At 33.1% G+C, this 17,781-nt stretch overlaps 2 protein-coding genes across 3 annotated transcripts; both read left to right on the top strand.

Annotated features, from left to right (window-relative positions):
• Nucleotides 1–1,725: 1,725 nt before the first annotated feature.
• On the top strand, nucleotides 1,726–3,592 carry LOC148602982 (uncharacterized). The gene has a single exon (XM_088553144.1). It carries the CDS (start codon nucleotides 1,962–1,964, stop codon nucleotides 2,658–2,660), a length of 699 nt encoding a protein of 232 aa, XP_088409270.1. The 5' UTR covers nucleotides 1,726–1,961; the 3' UTR covers nucleotides 2,661–3,592.
• Nucleotides 3,593–5,817: 2,225 nt separating this feature from the next.
• On the top strand, nucleotides 5,818–16,915 carry LOC148602981 (uncharacterized). 2 transcript variants are annotated; one of them, XM_088553451.1, is made up of 4 exons: nucleotides 5,818–6,058; nucleotides 6,758–6,840; nucleotides 7,916–8,019; nucleotides 13,130–16,915. In XM_088553451.1, exons 1-4 carry the CDS (start codon nucleotides 5,965–5,967, stop codon nucleotides 13,299–13,301), a joined length of 453 nt encoding a protein of 150 aa, XP_088409577.1. In that variant the 5' UTR covers nucleotides 5,818–5,964; the 3' UTR covers nucleotides 13,302–16,915. The 2 variants fall into 2 exon arrangements, with proteins under 2 accessions (XP_088409577.1, XP_088409578.1); XM_088553452.1 differs by lacking the exon at nucleotides 13,130–16,915 and adding an exon at nucleotides 10,986–11,139.
• Nucleotides 16,916–17,781: the final 866 nt, after the last annotated feature.

Here is a 17,781-nt window from a genome sequence, read left to right as displayed (position 1 = left end):
ATATTATTTATTGCATCGATCATCTTTGACAATTATTTTTTCGTTGCGGCTTAAAATAGTAAAGAACATTTTTTGCAGTCACCGGAATTGTCCCGGAGACTGTTTTATTAATACATAAGTTTTATCATATGTGAACAGAATGATATTGGAATACTCAGGTTGCCAAAGAAAGAATGTTGATGTATAAAGACCGACTAAAAGTGATTGATTTTACATGATTTCGGGAATATCAGAGTTTAACAACGCTTAAGTTACACTCTTGAATGCTTAGAAGCTTTGTGTTAGAGAACCGACCAAAAATTCCAAGATTTTAGAATCAAAGAGGAGCAGGGTCCCGACCCTACTTTTTTGCTCGAAATATTTGATGATTAAATGAAAAAAAAAACAACTATAAATTACTGAAGCAGCCCCAACCCCTAACTCCGTCAGCCTCCTTTGTCAATGTGGGTATTAGATAAACTGGGCTCTTGGATACTTAAGTTATGGTTCATCAATATAAAAAAAAAACAGCATATGTAAAGTAGCAAAAAGAAAGACATTCGCTTATGACCTTTTTTGTAATGTGTCAGGTTTGAACACAATGTTTCAGAATCCAATTGTATAAAAAAAAACTAACATCTAACAGCTTTTTGAACGTGAATACTTACATATAAATTATGATATTTTTTCCTGCTTTTTGATTACTAAAAACGAAAAGTTTGCAATTTGGTAAAAATAACTCTCTTCCCATCTAAAGCATTAAATACATACAAGATTAGAAAGATGCTTGTTAAAATTGAATAAAACAGATAACCCTTTGATAAAATAAGATTTAGTACCCTCTAGAGTGCTTTTAAATTTATTCAGACTACTGAAATAATTCCGATTATTCGTGCATCATTATATTCCCCATACATTTAATATTTGTTACTTTTGAAATCTGCGATCTTATAAGGCAACGTTTGCATATTAAGTGCACGACTTGTGTAGTAAGCGTACGATATCTCGGCAGTTTCGTTTTTATAACGTCTAACTACCCAATCTCAAAACTGATAACTCGCCGAGCCACTTTACGAAATAAATTAAGTTATTAAATGTGCGAAACCATTTCGTAATATGTGGTACTTATTTTTTTTTGACAAATATTATACGAACAGTGGATCGTTTGTAATATGTGCTGTTTATAATTATAACGTTGAAAATTACAAACGACCTTAATGTGTCCTGTCCATTTCAGAAATAAATGGTTGACTATTATTTATTTTGATTTGTTGGTATAACCCAGGGTCATTGTTATTTGTTTGTTTTTCTGTGTGATCACGTATACTTCAAAAATATTGAATAATTATAGCGGAAGAAACCACATTTTAACAAACAACTAATCTTAGTTATGAGTGTGTTTACATACCAAAAATATATTTTTTTCATCGGTTTAAAATATTTCAGAAGTAAATCGGATTTCTAACAAGCTCCGCCCACCATTCAATGGCACACGCACCGAGTGTCACATCTTGTATGGCTTGATTTATGTATTGAAACTTAAAATGGCAGTCAAAGTCTCGCGAGTGTCACGTGTCACAAATAACCCCGCCTATCAACACGCGAACTGTCAAAATTTATAAGATTTTTAACATTTAAAGGCTCCTGGACCAATAATAATTTGAATAACTGACACCTTATTTAACTCATAATTTTTACCTGCGTCTTTTGATGATATTTTGACTGGTATTATAAAAGGGCCAAACTACTTTGATATAACGGGACATTTCAATCTTCACTAAGTCAATATTCCGCAACCTGTTGCAGTAGCGAACACGTCATCATCATAAGTTTATATTTATTCATACATATGATGAAAACATATGCTGACAAAATTTTTTGCAAAAGGTAGAAGGAATTTGTGAATTTGAAGTACTAAACTTGTTTAATAACTTAACTTTATTTCACCACGGTTCAAGGGACGGAACTTTTGTGGTTTTGCTATGGAACGACCTCAGCAAGAGACTTGTGAAACAATTGGCCAGGTATATGACGGTTCCACAGGCATGACTTATGTGACTCCGCAGTCTTCGTCTTCACCTGTAATTGGAGGATTAGTATATCCCGATTATTCAGCTTCCGAATGGCACCAGATGGACCCAACTAGACAACCAGAAGTAGTGCAATACCAGCCATACATCGGGTATCACTCTGGAAATGGAATTCCACAGCAGGAGATAATCACTAATGGTTCTTCATATTGGCAAGGAGAATATAGTGGTCACCATTCATCAATTGGTAATTTTTCGTATCAACCCAATGAAAGATTACATTCCTCCCCGGAATTCAGTAGTGAAAACTCGCCTACTAATTCAAAAACTGGAAAAGTGAAAAGAAAACGAGTTCAGACTGTTTCGCAAAGAAAAGCTGCTAATATACGTGAAAGACGGCGTATGTTTCATTTAAATGAGGCTTTTGACGAACTCCGAAAACGGCTACCAGCATTTAATTATGAAAAGAGACTATCCCGCATTGAAACACTTCGTCTAGCAATGACCTATATATCGTTTATGAAAGACATATCTGACGGAAACGATCCCGATGATGTAAAACTTTTGAAATATCAAACGGCAATGGACGAAAACATTTACCGGGCAATGCAAGACGCCATGGTTGATACTGATGATAGCAGTAATCTATAACCCGACACGAGTTGGGAACTTTAAGATTTTCCGTTTTTTTTCCGTTAAATGGAAACTAGGCTCGTTTGTGCTATTTTCGGGAATTGGGAATTATAGCAATGGTATCTTGACTCCAACATATAACTGTCATTGAAAACGTTCAACAACACTGACATACTTGTTTTCCATTATATTAAAAGTGACAGTCCAGAAATTAATTTAATCGCACACCGGTTAAGATCGGGAAAATTATAAAACCAAGAAAATATGCTGGAAGACTTTTCTACTTCCGACGATTTTCACCATGGCTAGTCAGACAATGCTAATGTGTTCATTATTACAGCTATACGTAATTTTACAAATCAATGTTTATTTTTGAAATGGAATTATGATTTTATTATTGTTTTTCTTTTTTACCTGTTTAAAGGTAAGATTTGATCGGTGTCAATAGACGCTTTCACCATCGTTTAACTGTTCAATCGTACCCTTTAAATTTTGATCATTTTCTATTAGATAAATAAATATCCATAACTTCCGTAATTCAGTAGCATTTTACCTAGTGTTTTAAAATACAACTTTAGACATAATATCCGATTTAATTTCGATGCTATTCAAACGTCTCTGTCAAATACGTGATTATGCGTGATAAAAATGTCTTAAACATGATTACTTATGAATGAAATTGCGCTTTTTATTTTTTTCCATTTGATCAGATGTCGATTTGAAACTGTTGATCTCGACAGTACTTCTTTAAGTGCAACGTTTTGCTATTTTAAGGGTTAAGATGTTTTTTTTTTTAAATTTAATTGTGATTCTATTTTCGTATCACAATGTATGCAGCGTGTCTTCCATAATATTAATTGATGCAAATATTGGTTCACTGTAAATTGTTTATATATGTATTAAATGTGTTCATATTTAAATTTATTAAAATGTTATATTTTTACTGAAAACGATTTTGTTCTTTTTATGACTGTCAGTTTGTGAATTTCGAAGCTACTTTGCTGTTATATTTTATAACTTTTCTGTTCTTTGCTGGTCTGTCTTTCAATCTCTGTGTCCTCACGATGCTTTATTAAAACAAAACAAAAACAAAACACAAACAAAAACACACACAAAAACAAACAAAAAACAAAAAAGCAAAAACTTTACAATGCATAAATATGTTGCCAATTTCGCTAAAAATGAATATAAAATTTTTTGTCCGACTCTATATTTATTTATTTTGCAATAACTTGCTGCCCTTGGTATTGTCGACAAAGTGTACTGTGATGCTCAAGAGTGACAAGAAATTATATTAGATATCATAGTCAATACATATTTAGTATACATATATTCTTAGTTCTGGGGGGGGGGGTCAAATTTCTTAGTACAGTCTCACTATCTTAAGGGTCCTCCCATAAGAGAAAAAACATAATCTCATAAGACAGGTGGTCTTTCTATACAGGTTAAATTTACGTATAAACAGCGATGTTACAATCCTAATCTTGTAAGATGGGTTATTGCTGAATACAGGTGGTCGTTAAGACAGGTTTGAATGTTAAGTTGTTGCTGAATGTTTGTGGTCGACAAGACATGTTTGACTGTAAGTGATCACATGATTGATCACATGATTGTACAGCAATACTCTCAATTACATTGAAATCCGTTTAATACCATTCCATGTAAAATTCAGGCACTGTCTGTGGTACAGGAGATTCATGGTGTAGAAAAACTCACCAAACAAACATTTTTTTTTCAGTCTTTAGATGCTATATTTGTAGGTAACATTAGTCCTTTCTGTATTCAGATCTGCATTTTTGAGAAAATCATACATTCACTTCACACTAATATCAACCAAATCAAAGCAAATCAAGAACGATAACTCTAGCAAAGTGCTAAATTCGTGAACAATCTAAATATAATTATCTCAAAAGCGCAACACCCAAATGAAAAACCAAGACTGATTATGTGATCTGTAACTGATTCTGAATAGGAAATAAAAGTAAAGTTGGTGGATTTTAAACATGCGTGGATCACCTCGTCTGAATTCTGTAAATTTACTTAAATCAAATCCTGGATATACCAGCACCCGTCGAAACTTTCTAAATTGTCAACATGAATATGGGTGTTTATAAAACAAATTCGGTCCAAGAATATGTATGATTATTCAGAACAAAAAGTATGAAAGATTTTCATATGCATTTAAAATGGGATATAGAAAAATAAAGTTCTATACAGAAAAATATTTCTTACTTACTAGCACACAAACACAGAGATATTAATATGTCGGTTTATATAACATATTCAAATCTGGGGAAAAACAGACTGAAATTTGAGAAATGCTATTCCTTACAGAATGTTACAGAAAGTGTGAGTGTTCGAAAAAAAAAGAAGAAAAATGTACTCTGCGCGCTTTGAAAAATGATACCAAGCAATGGCATACTTAAGAAGACAACATATTAAATTGCACAATTTGTTAACTATCCGATTTCCCGAAGAGTATCAAATATTTTCAGTTATTCTTAATCCGATAGTTCTTTCTTTATATTACAGAGAAGAGAATCGGATACGGAGAAGGAATGAACTATCCGGTTTATGTTATTCCTAAAATTACTGAACAATATGTCTTTTCCAATACCATACTATCGCATAGTGACTTCCTGGTTTTTTTTTACGGTAATAACATCCTAACTTAAAAGCTCCTCGTGGGTTTGCTTACTATGAATCATTTGTTAAGTACATGTAACAATTTTTTCTACAAAATAGACAGTTTTAATCATATGCGCAAGTTCACAATAATTAACAAATTTTGAAGTAGCTGGATGCATGAGGTTGATGACCAACTATCGACACTGTACCGAGAGCTCACAGCTTATCCGTTTAAAGCCTGGATTTATTTGACAAAAACATGCTCAATTCACTTGTCAGTGCAGAGAGGGCATGTTGAGTTTGTAACATATTTTGAAAATGAACAGGATTTATTATGTCCATTTTTTGCTTAAGAAATATAAATACGAAATTATTCTAGATCGACTTATTTCGTATCGAAAGTCAACGTTTATCATTGGTGGGTTGTATTTGATATTGAGCGCTACAAAAAGTTTGATAAATAAGATAAAACGTGGTACCAGCTGTTTGCTACATGTACAAAAATGTATTAATTTCTAGGTTTACAAACAATGGCCAATCTGTGACATGCGTACTTATATTTATCGTCACAAAGAATGACATGAAAAGTATTTCTGACTTTAAAACTATTTCTACCTTTTTATATTGGGATATACATGTGTATTCAACGATCTAGATTTGTCATGCAAATCTACACTATATAATTGAAGATTGTATGAGGGTACAACTGATTGGACAAACACAATTTAGGACGGACAGGAGGACAATAAACATTAAAGAACATTGCGAGTACTATCGTGATAAATTAAGTATGGGTCTGTAAAAAAATCAGACAGGGGGTGATTTAAGATAATCAATGAAACTGTTCAAACACTCATGTTACGTCTGATGGAGATAGACCTAAGGTAAGGGACTTAACTCTTGGAGTCAGTGATGTTTGTATCATATTCGATTGCACCATATCCTATCAAGCTTTCATTTGAAACAGAATGAAATCAATCCAAGTTACTTTGATGCTTACATAAGATTGATGTAAAATTCTGAATACAAACGTTCCAATGATTTGTAAGATTGGTGTCCCGTACCTTAGGCCTACCTAACACAACTCTCCTTGATTCTGCTATTAAGTATTGGGAATATATGTATATTTAAAATGTTGGTGGAAAATTTTACCGTATTTTTCATTGAAGAACAATGGATGGCCTTAGGCTGACATTGTTATCCCGGTGGTGTTGTTGTCTCTTTGACATATACACTATATCTATTCTCGTTATATTTTCTATTATAGAACGTAACCAAAGTTTAAGTGTTAATATTTCCAGTGACCAACTTTCATTTAAGCACTTACAATTGTCAAATACAGCTTCTATGATGTCTACTGAATGATTTCCGATCAAAAGATTTTTTAGATTAAGATATTATACATAAATCCCTTGTCATTAGTTTCTGCCTGGTTTTAACACGGAGCTGTTCATAACAATTTATCAATACATTGTCTTTTTGTTAAGTTCTAGTACATCAAGAATGCGAACACGATCACAGTCATTCACACCTGTCAAATCCCAAAGTTTTTGATTCCAACCACAACCTCGTAAGTAACTAAAATTTGTTTTATACCGTTATTAGAACACAAATTTAACTTTGTCTTTAAGTGCAAGTGTTCGCAAGATTCTGCCAAAATGGAAAAAAATCAGATTCATGCATGTCAAAAACCCTACCGATCTGACAATGTAATATCACTCAAGGATACATTCTCTATTTGAAAAGACCATTATTTGATCTCTGCATGACTGGCTTTGCACAGAAATTTTTCAATATAATGCAATAAAAATGAGGGTTTTGTTTGACAGAGTAATCTGCCATTGAAATGTTCATTTTCAGTGCATTTCAGTGAAATTATATTTACTTAATGCGCTGACATGATAGAGATAATATTGCCGTTTTTCGTTGATTCTGATGGTAGAAATAGTCAAATTTACGCTATCAAAATGATGGGTTATTTCATACCATGTTTCACCGACTGCCTTCTTACAGAGACTGATACTAAATTGAAAAATGTATGAAGTCAATGGCGGATCAAGAAATTTTAAAACTTGGGTTCCATTCGAGACGTTTTTAAAAAGAGGCCGGAACTTCAAGGTTATAATTTGCTCATTTTGCCAAAAGCACAAAATTAATCATATTTAAGAACAAAAAGTGCTTCACACCCCGAATTTCCCCGCTTAGATTGACTATTAGATTTGTATATTATTTGATTTTTTTAATTTCCTTCAAAGACCACACAAACGCACTGGTCATATTGACCGTGACACACTGACACTTAAACAAGACATTGACAATTATAAAACTGCCAAAATAACACGTTAGCGTAACCCCTCCATCCGACATTTGACGGCCATTTTAATATCTTTCAAAGTTTGACGAATTGTATGTCTACACTGGTAGGCAGTCCATAAAAAACTGACAACATGAGTTAGAAGAACCAGATACAGTCTATATTCATACATGTAGTTAATAAAACAACACCGTATTTTATTCCAGATTATCACGTATTGCATTGTCTTTAAGATCTACATGTAACAATATATGTAGATAATAATTTAACTTATCACGCTTTCGCCAATAGATCTTTTCATATTACCGACTTTGACTTGACTTTTTTTAAGCAAAGGGAAGTAACTCTTCAACCCGACAGACTTCTTTACTGTCCGATTAGAGCAATGTACAGCAGCGGACTTCAAATTCAAATATTTGATTCTTTGGAGCTGTGGTAAGAAAATTAATACTTTCAAATAATTTATTCAAGTTATTTAGGTACTTACCAAAGTGAAAATATTTTCCAAGAAAAATGTTAACTGTTCTTTTTCCCAATGAGACCGCCAACCAGGTTGTCGTGTATTGCTGTCTTTCCGCTTTAGCCCCGTGCAAGTCCGGGTGTCAAAAGAATAGGCCTGCAGCAGCGCTAAGCTTGTCGTAAAAGGCGACTAAATAGTGCTCACAGAGCAACTGGGATGTGTGCCCCAGGTGGTGGAATGGGGTACCCCTGGCGTGTTACATGCTGGGGTTGTCAGGCTATGATACGGAAAACCTGACCGCAAACCATAGTGGTGCACCGTGTCGGGAAAGATGCCACGTTCCTCGCACGTTAAAGAACCCTACTGTGGTATTCTCCCGGAGTAGGAACCACAGGGCTCCGCCACAGGAGGCTAAATTGCCCGACCCTACCCACATCTCCCTATTTCCAGTGGCAATCAAAATTTGTCGACCCCATTGCCCTTGTGTCCCATCCCTTTTTCATTTCATCATTTTTTCATGTTCATTTTATCATCAATTTCATGTTCATCGTCTGAATATAGCTGAAATATTGCTGCTCGGACGTTAAACCCCAACAAACAAACAAATATCTTTCCGCTTTAAATTATTTTCTACAATTGAAATGCGATTGAAAATTTAAGTTATCGACGTTTGATTCTGCTTATGGAATAAATACGGACAGGCTAACAAATTATGTTTGAGTAGATCTTGAAAAGAAGCAGTGAATAAAAATTTTGATAAATACGTCTCATTCCAAACGACATAATTTTCATGGCTGTACATGTTGTAGACAACAATAGTACAACTGATACAAACTAGGGGATGCTGCCTATTCCGCTTTGAATTGCTGGTTTTAATGCATGTTACGCTAAGCTCAAATCCTAAAACCGGGAATGTGTGCCCCATGTACTTTAAGTGTAACTTTGAAATGAAGAGGTAAAGAACTCGTTAAAGGCACATTAGTACAAAGACAGCATACAACTAGAGGTTGCACGAAAAATAGGACTAAATACAAGTATTTTTTTCATTTGCCAATCAACGAGACGACAGCTATATTTTAATGTGTTATGTGCGAGGCGGTACCATGGGTTATCTTTCAAAATGCTCTTTCCTCTTTTTCTTTTAAAAGTGAAAATTAAATTTAACTTTTTCACTTTTCAAAGCAGATATCTTAAATGGATACGTGATGGCGGTGCTTCTTTCTATTTAGAAAAACAAAACTAAACAACGGAAGTAAGCGTATCTGGGTTAATTGGATGACGACCAATAGAATAAAACCACGTTATGTACATTAGCTCTTAGTAATATAGTAATATGGTCTTTTTAGTTTATAAAGTAGTTACCAGACTTCCACGATCTCTTTTACACTTGTAATTGTAAATATGAACATCGAGTATACGCAGGTAATTCATTATATTCAGAAGTGCATTGCGTACCTATACGAATGTGTCGCTTATTGCAATTTTCTGTGGCAAAAGAAAGATTGAATAATGTAAGTGAGGCGAATAAATTGGCTTAGATGAATTGATACATTAAGCTCAAAATATGTCGTAATAATGCAATTTAGTCAGTTACAAGGCTAAACTGGCTAACGACCTTCACGCCCAACAAATCAGCACCTGTGCGACAGACTCGGGTCCGCGAACTTCAATGAACGGTTCAATTCATTATTATTGTTTTAAATATGTACTAGTAAAGGCTTACAAGTGTTAAAACTAGAGCGCGTTTTATACTGTGCTTTTTAATCAGGAACTTTGTTTTAAAATATTCATCTTGATTTAAGTATCTGAAAGGAAACAGAATAAATCTAAAACCCATCAAAAAACAAAAACTTATCAACTGAAATATCCCGAGTCTGCCAATGTTTTTTTTCTTTTGTTTTTCATGTTGTAATGAAAATGAATTCTAAAAAGGTTTTATTATTATCATAGCTTCGTAAACTTGTCAATATCGAAAGATTTTTTTCTCGGCGAGCTGGTAACAGTTTTCTTTTCTTCCGACTGCTGTGCTATTTCGGATCCGTGACTGACAATTGACATTATTGGTACTATGAGGCACTATCTTTAAAGCATCATTTGATTTTTAGGGAGTAGGATAAATAAACTAAACAAAGGGATGTAAAAATAAATATACTAAAATATCGGTGATTAAGATGGAAAAACGCAACCCCAACCATATATGCGGATTCATACATGGTGGACCGGCGTTTTTTTTTACATGAAATCTTGATTTCCACAATTTTACCTTCCATATTTTCTTGACTTGCTTCGCTCGGCCTTTACCCCCAAATATAAACCCAGATAAATCCTGACACTCGTTTCCATGAAAATCAAAATGCACTATAAACTATCGAATTTCAATTGATATAAAATAGAAAATTAATTTAAAATATAATTCAAATATATGAATAATGAAATGGTCTTTTCATATCCGTGGTGTCTATAGGAATCATTTTAAAACCATTTGTCGAGCCTAAGACTTTTTTACTTTATTTGTAGCAAATCAGTAGACACCGTACAACGACTGCTTCTTGGTTACACGTATTTCTATTGACACGACAAATCGACCGATCTGCAGGTGCAATATTGTTTTGTAACGGTCTTAAACAAACTTAACTCCCGGTATACTTTTATTAATTGTCATTGATACAATATTAAATTATATTTTCTTGCAGAAATGCACAAATTTAATGATTTAAACCGTTGATCAAACTCAAGGTTTCATAAAGATGTTCACAGAATAATCACGATGCTTTCAATAGAAGACGGATGGTCATGCCGACTAGTGGTTTTTCTCCTTTATGTCAGAAGAGCTCATGTGACAACATGGTGGCGTTTGTACCTTTAATTTGGTACAATTAAAACGAATCATAATTTACGAGTATCGAAAAGTTACATGAAAAATAAATATTTATTCTTTCAGTGAAATGGAAACCCACGAGTGCTATTTCAAAAGTACAACTCAACTTTGTTTATCCAGTCGAATGCGATTTGATAGCCGTCTTTGATCAATGTGTCGTCTGCTATTTGGCCCCCAGGGGTCAACAAGTGCAGATTGTTCGGTACTTCGACATAAAGTCCTCGGATAAAAATACTTGCTTCATCTCTTTATCAGGTTTTTTAAAATTTGTTTTCGATTAAAGAAATTTTGATTTCATGTAAACATTTGTTTTGTCAACACTAAAAGTCAAGAGGCTCTTTGGATCATAGTACATTTTCTTTTGATTACACAAATTATTGATTATCGGGCAATTTCTTTCATGGAAGATTGTTCGTGCATGCATAAATGAAAACCACCAGGTATTTCGGCACGAGTGTGCACTAATAGAGGCGCAATCGACGGGACAACCGAGTCACAAGACTGCACTTCCGATGAATTAAAAATGAATCCGTGCCTATTCGAAAAAAAAAATATTGCAATAAGAGCACGCGCCCCATAGCTCGAGTGCGCTTTCGATGTTACCTTCGCTATATTGCATGTAGTATCATAAGTATTTTTCTATCTGCCAAAATAAAAAAACAAACAACTCTTCATCCCCTCTTTAAGTATGTCCGGGCATGAAAAATTGCGATTAATGTCAAAAAGATGACAAAATGCTTTTACATCGTTTTACAAAATTCACCATGATTTTTTTTGTCTTTTATTATGTACATATGTAATTTTATTTTAAATATTGAATTCAATGTTTAATTTGAGAATTCGATATTTGATATGATAGAAGAAAAATCGCACCGTCAGCCAAGCATTTGCAATCCTGTAACGTCATTGCAAAGCGTATTGTAGACAAGTTTTTTTTTATAATATCATCGTTGCCTGAGATTCGTTACTTTACACCTAAAACTTTCGATTTAACTTTGTTAAAATGTATTTCAAATCTTGATGGATTGTGAGACGTTACCTTAATATTAAAACTTTCGGTAAACCACGAGAAGATGGGCTTTTCATCGACTAAAAAGTGAAAAATGATCTAAATTTCCGTCTTTGGTTTTCGCGTCGGTTGCTTTAGCTCTGTCAAATTATTGATAGGGGATAATGTAACGAATTTGATAACTGATCTGTCGATTACAGCCAAATAAAACTAGCTAAATTTATGATAATTTTATTGTTAATATATAAATTGAATTTCCGGGACTCATTACTGATCTGTACGGTACGAGATGGCTTAACATGGCCTTATTCAACTCAAGAATAAAGAAGTTTTTATATCTTGTCGCGCTTTCTGCATAATGTAGCCCTCAAACGAACTAATCGCCTGTAAGAAATGCAATATTATTTTCTTAACATTTAAGGCTTTGAATGCCCTATAAACGACCAAAGGAGACGCGGTAGTAATGTCTCGTGCTCAATTGTCAAAATGAAAAAAATAAAATAAATATCAGTTTATTTTAACATTTCGGCTCTCGTGCACGCACCTGCAGACGAATCGTTTCCAAGGTAACTGAATTGGAATGAGACTGCAGGAGTTTGAATTATATTTCCATAACGTACTATCACGCATGAATTTAAATACATATTTTATTTTCTACATCTGAGCGTGTTGGACAGCAGTTGTCTTTTTATTTTACTGGATATTAGATACACCAGTCACGTGCTTATCACCGCAAAACCTTCGGTTTTTGGTGCCGCTTTATCATGTAGCGAAAATATTCTTGGCATACATGTAATCTTGATATTGCTCGGAATTTCTTTGTCAATTGTGAATAAGGACATTTCAAAGTCTGATTTCATTCAAGTCCATGCAAATTACATTATTTTTGCTTATTTATATAATTGAAATGAAACGCAACAGCTATTATATATATCCTTTAAAGAAATAGAAATAAAAAAACAAAACAAAACAAAAGCAAAATGATAATAATAATAATAATAAAAACAAACAAACAAACAAACAAACAAAAAACGAGTTTTCAATTACATCAGAATATGCGGTCATCTACATCTAACAGTCTGTTGTCAGACCGGTACGTACGTTTTAAAAGAATTCGTCCAATGAAGCAAGAACCGGATACAGATTATTGACTTGATGAAAAAATGTTTAAAAGACTAAAAATTTCTTGTTTCTTCAGTTATAAAATGGTGCAATTAGATGATGACCGTATAACTAAGAAAGCCTTCAATCACGATTACAGTAGAAGCCATAAAAACTGTTGCTCAGACTTAGAAGAAAAACTATTGACGTTAGATTTGGATGATTATTATATATATCAAAACAAAATCGTGATTAACATAATTTTTTGAGAGGAAACAGATCCAGCATTATTCTACAGTATATTGACATTTACTGAGTTCCGAAGTTACAATGATCTTATACATTTGTACCAAGTTGAAATCTGTCTTTGAAGATGGACAATATAGTTAGACTGAATTTGAACAAGAATTAGCGGTCGTATCTATCACAACTGAGGTATGGAATACCAATCCCCCACCTACGCGTCGAGACAGGAAGATATGTTATCGAACAATCACAAGAAAGGACGGACATGTAGATTCTTTGACGATATGGACGTTGAAGATGAGCGTTATTTCAGTTTGAAGTGCACTGCATACAACGATCTCACAGTGCAACATTTTGGTGACATTCTTGTTGATAATATTTCAGATCTTGTCAATTTTGAAGCATTTATCTACAAACTATCCTCGAAACTAGCCAAAGACATACTCAATGCCATGAAACAACTACGCCCTCTGGTGTATAATCGTGAATAGATATGCAGCTTATTTAACCTTTGCTGTCTGTATTTTCTTTTTCTGCTACTAGTATCTATATTTGTTTGAAGTTAGATGAAACTGTTTTCTCTAATATATATGAAAATATGTCAATTTCGGACTGTCATGTGGTTAAATTTAAAGGTTCAACTTGTAGGTCCAATGGGCTGGGTGTAAAATAATATAAGTATAATTTTTTGTTTTTGAAAACATATATACAGTACACATGTCACTTTAATAAATAATTTAGTTACTCACTTATCGTCTGAATATAGCTGAAATATTGCTGCTCGGACGTTAAACCCCAACAAACAAACAAGTTACTCACATACTTAAACACTCTTTATGTAGTTTTTTACATATATTTTTTTTCTTTTTCAACACTTAGCCCTACGATTAGAAAAGGGTCGATTGGTTTTCTTAGAATTTTTGTACCATGGGTTCTGGTTGAATCTGCTTTATCTCAAGTTTAATCCTAACCAATCTAGCAAAGTGCATACATGTTTCTGCCTTTTACATAGGTGTTAAGTTCATAAATTTTATCTTATAAAATAGAAATTTATTTAAGAGAAACGACCGTCGGTATTATTACACAAGTACTAACTGTTAAAGATGATTATGTTTTAAAAGTATAAAATAATCCATAATCCATCTTTTTGTCAAACTGCTAGTTAATGGATTAGTTGTTTTAGAAACGAAAAGAGTGGCGTTTATATAACGAGAATAGAATGGTGAATATATATCAAAGAGACAACAACCCCACCGGGATAAAAGATGTCAGCTCAAGACCACTCCACAACTCTCCCCCTATCTGGGCACTGTGAAATAGTTTTATAGTCAGTTTGAAAATTTATGCAGAGCAAAGTCATTGTAAGAAGGTTTACATTTCTTTCTTATATTTGAATCTGACTATAGCATTGATATAAACAGTTGCACCTTCTTCTACTGATGATATGATTATTGGTCCCCAAAAGTGTCACTGCTATTTTTGTAAAATAATAATCATTATTAAAATTATAATCAACACATGATGGCAAATCACGACGATTGTGTAGTAGGGTATAAAGTCTTGTACATGGAAGAATACGGAGTTTTGACCCCCCCTTGTTGTGTGAAATTTTGTTAATTTTGTTCCATGTTTGACAAGAATGAGAAAACGATATTAAAAAAATCCTTTCAATATAAATATCCTGAATCAAAACCAACATTATAATTTCTGAATCCGCCCCTACAATAACAATACAACCGCCATTTTTTACACGGAAGAACACTAAAACATACGGAACCGCACGACCCAGGAAGTTTCAATACGGATTAACATTGTGTTTGTGAAAACTTTCGTACTTAAATTATGTAACTTATGTTAGATTTGAATTTAACCTCTGCCCTATATACTTGAAACGGTTTAACCTTGTCTCAGTAAATAATTCCAGCAGCCTGTTAAAACGACTTTACGAGTGCCAGATTTGTAAGGAATTTACAGCATATTTGATTTTATTTTTAAGTTCGAAATAAATAAAATATTTGTCGAGAATGAAAACAAAAAAGTAGGATCCAAAATCAGAACCAGAATTTATCTTTTATTGAGGCAGAGGCGAGTTGGAAAGGCAATAACCTATTTAAGTTGTCAAATTCAATTAATTTATAATTTAGTCAATTAAAAAATCTATTGATTCTGTCACCTGTTTAAATATATCAATTCGGTATTGTACTGCACGGTGAACTCAAATGCCACCGTTTCCAGCCAACTCGAAATATTTCCTGTAGCCGTTGTTACATTTTTTTGTTAAAAACTTGTTTTCTGTCATTCCAATTAGAGAAATATAATGCCTAATTTTCTAACATTGAACCCAAGCGCTAATTCTTGTTTACTTCAAATAAAACCGAAAATCAATTAAAACTTTATATAGGCGTCCTATACAAACCGCCTCCGTCAAAGACCTCTTGACAGAGACTTAATCTGGTTTTATAAATAATATTATTGGACTTTTCAGTATTTTAATGATGTTTAATATAGCTTTTCGATGACCTTATACAAACCAAGTCGAGTCTAGCGGATAATTTTAAGAACAATCATCTACAAACAGGAACAGGCCAAATTATTGATACAGTTACCCCCATTGGGAAACACCTGCCTCAATAGACCTCCATATAAATACAATGTACATTTCGGAATTGAAACGAACATCACTGTAATAAAAAAGTTTTATCAACCGGATTAAATGCAGATTTTAATATTATATGACAATAATATGAACACAAGCATTACGAATTATGCAGAAATTTTAATATTTTATGAAAGAAAACATCACCACAAATACATCAACTTTGACCTTTTTGAAAAACCTAAAAAACTTACGACGACCTGATACAAAAAATAGACAATTTGTATAGGTTATATTTTTATATTAGCATAAAATTGTTTGATATTTAATTTTATAGCTTTTTTAAAAATTGATTTGATCAACGATACGACTTAATGATGAATTTTTATGAAAATAGAAATCAAGTCATGGAAGTTTTTTGCCCTGACAGTTATCAAGTACATGAACGAAAATCAACACGGGACCAATTCATAATCAGCCAGTTTGTAACACTTTTATTACGTTAACACATTAACCGAGTACAGATTACTTCGTCTAACATCGGTGAACCAACAACTGAATCATCAACTGCTGGTCATGGTCAAAATAGGATCTCTAGCTGTTAAAGAAGGAATATGTACCATGTGCAATCGTTACGAACACGACATAGTGAAACATGTAATTCTAAACTGTGAACAACTAATTGATGAGAGAAACACTGTTTTATTCTCTTGTTGATATATTGCCAGTTCAGCAATCCGTAACGTTCTTCCTTCAGGACGAAGAAGATATGCTGGCATCCCTACTCGGTGGAATTACTGACTTGATACAAACACTAGAATCTGATGTGTGGAAACATCTGAAATACTGTTTGGCAGATCACCTTTATAAAATGTACCTCAAATTCAATTTTTTTTTTTTTTTTTTTTTGTAATATTCGATTTAATTTGATGTAAAATGTTGTTTATTTGTGTGTTTATTGTATACTAATTGTGTCCCTTTTGTATGTAAATTAGTGTTGTGTACATAAAATGTAACTCATCATTAATGGTGGAAATAAAGAAAATCAATCAATCAATCAATCAATCTGGTCTGCATGACCGGTTCATATGACAAGCCAGTCCGTATGGAAACTTTGATAAACCGGAAGCATGAAGTAGATACAAAACTGTGTCTGATAAATACATCTTCGATTTCAGCATATTAGGGCCGAATTTTACATATTATTTAGTAATAGAAAATGCTAGCTTAAATGAGTTCACTTCAATCTTGTCTGAACTAGGCTCTAAATAAACCGATAATCTGTCTAAACAAGACACTTTTTAGAAGTCGCTTTATACTGTATGTCAAAAGTCAAAATGTATGTTAAACTGAAATAACCGAAAATCTTCTAAACCAGACACTTTTAGAAGTCTATTGATATGTCTTTATTAAAAATGTATGTTAAATGAATAATCTAAAAACTTTGTCTAAACCAGACATTTTTAGATGTCTCTTTATGTCAAAAATTAAAATGCATGTTAACCTGAATAAACCGAAAACTTGTTTGAACCGGCCAAATCTTGAACCATAATGGGTTCGTTTTAGACAGGTTTCTCTGCGATTGGTTTCTCCTACTAGAAGACGAACTATAGAAAATCTTTGGAGAATTTGAATACTCAGAAGCAGCAATAACACTGTATATGTATAAACAATGTTTTAACAAATACGCGCACGTTAAACCAATATACATGTGTCACCCCAGGGTAAAAACTGCACAGAGATTCTTGTAAAAAGTAAAGTTAATGATGCATGGCTTTGTATACAATGTTCGTAATTCGCAAAACAATGCATTTAATACAATATTAACCTATGTTGTCGAATTATACAAGGAATCGAAATTAACGTAAGTTTTTGTTCACATTTTTTTAAAATTCATGGCAAATTTC

This window comes from Perna viridis, chromosome 11 (assembly GCF_037379345.1).
Source record: "Perna viridis isolate PV_CMFRI_1.1 ecotype Kerala chromosome 11, ASM3737934v1, whole genome shotgun sequence".
Lineage (NCBI taxonomy): Eukaryota > Metazoa > Mollusca > Bivalvia > Mytilida > Mytilidae > Perna > Perna viridis.
This window is presented reverse-complemented; position numbering and strand designations above follow the sequence as displayed.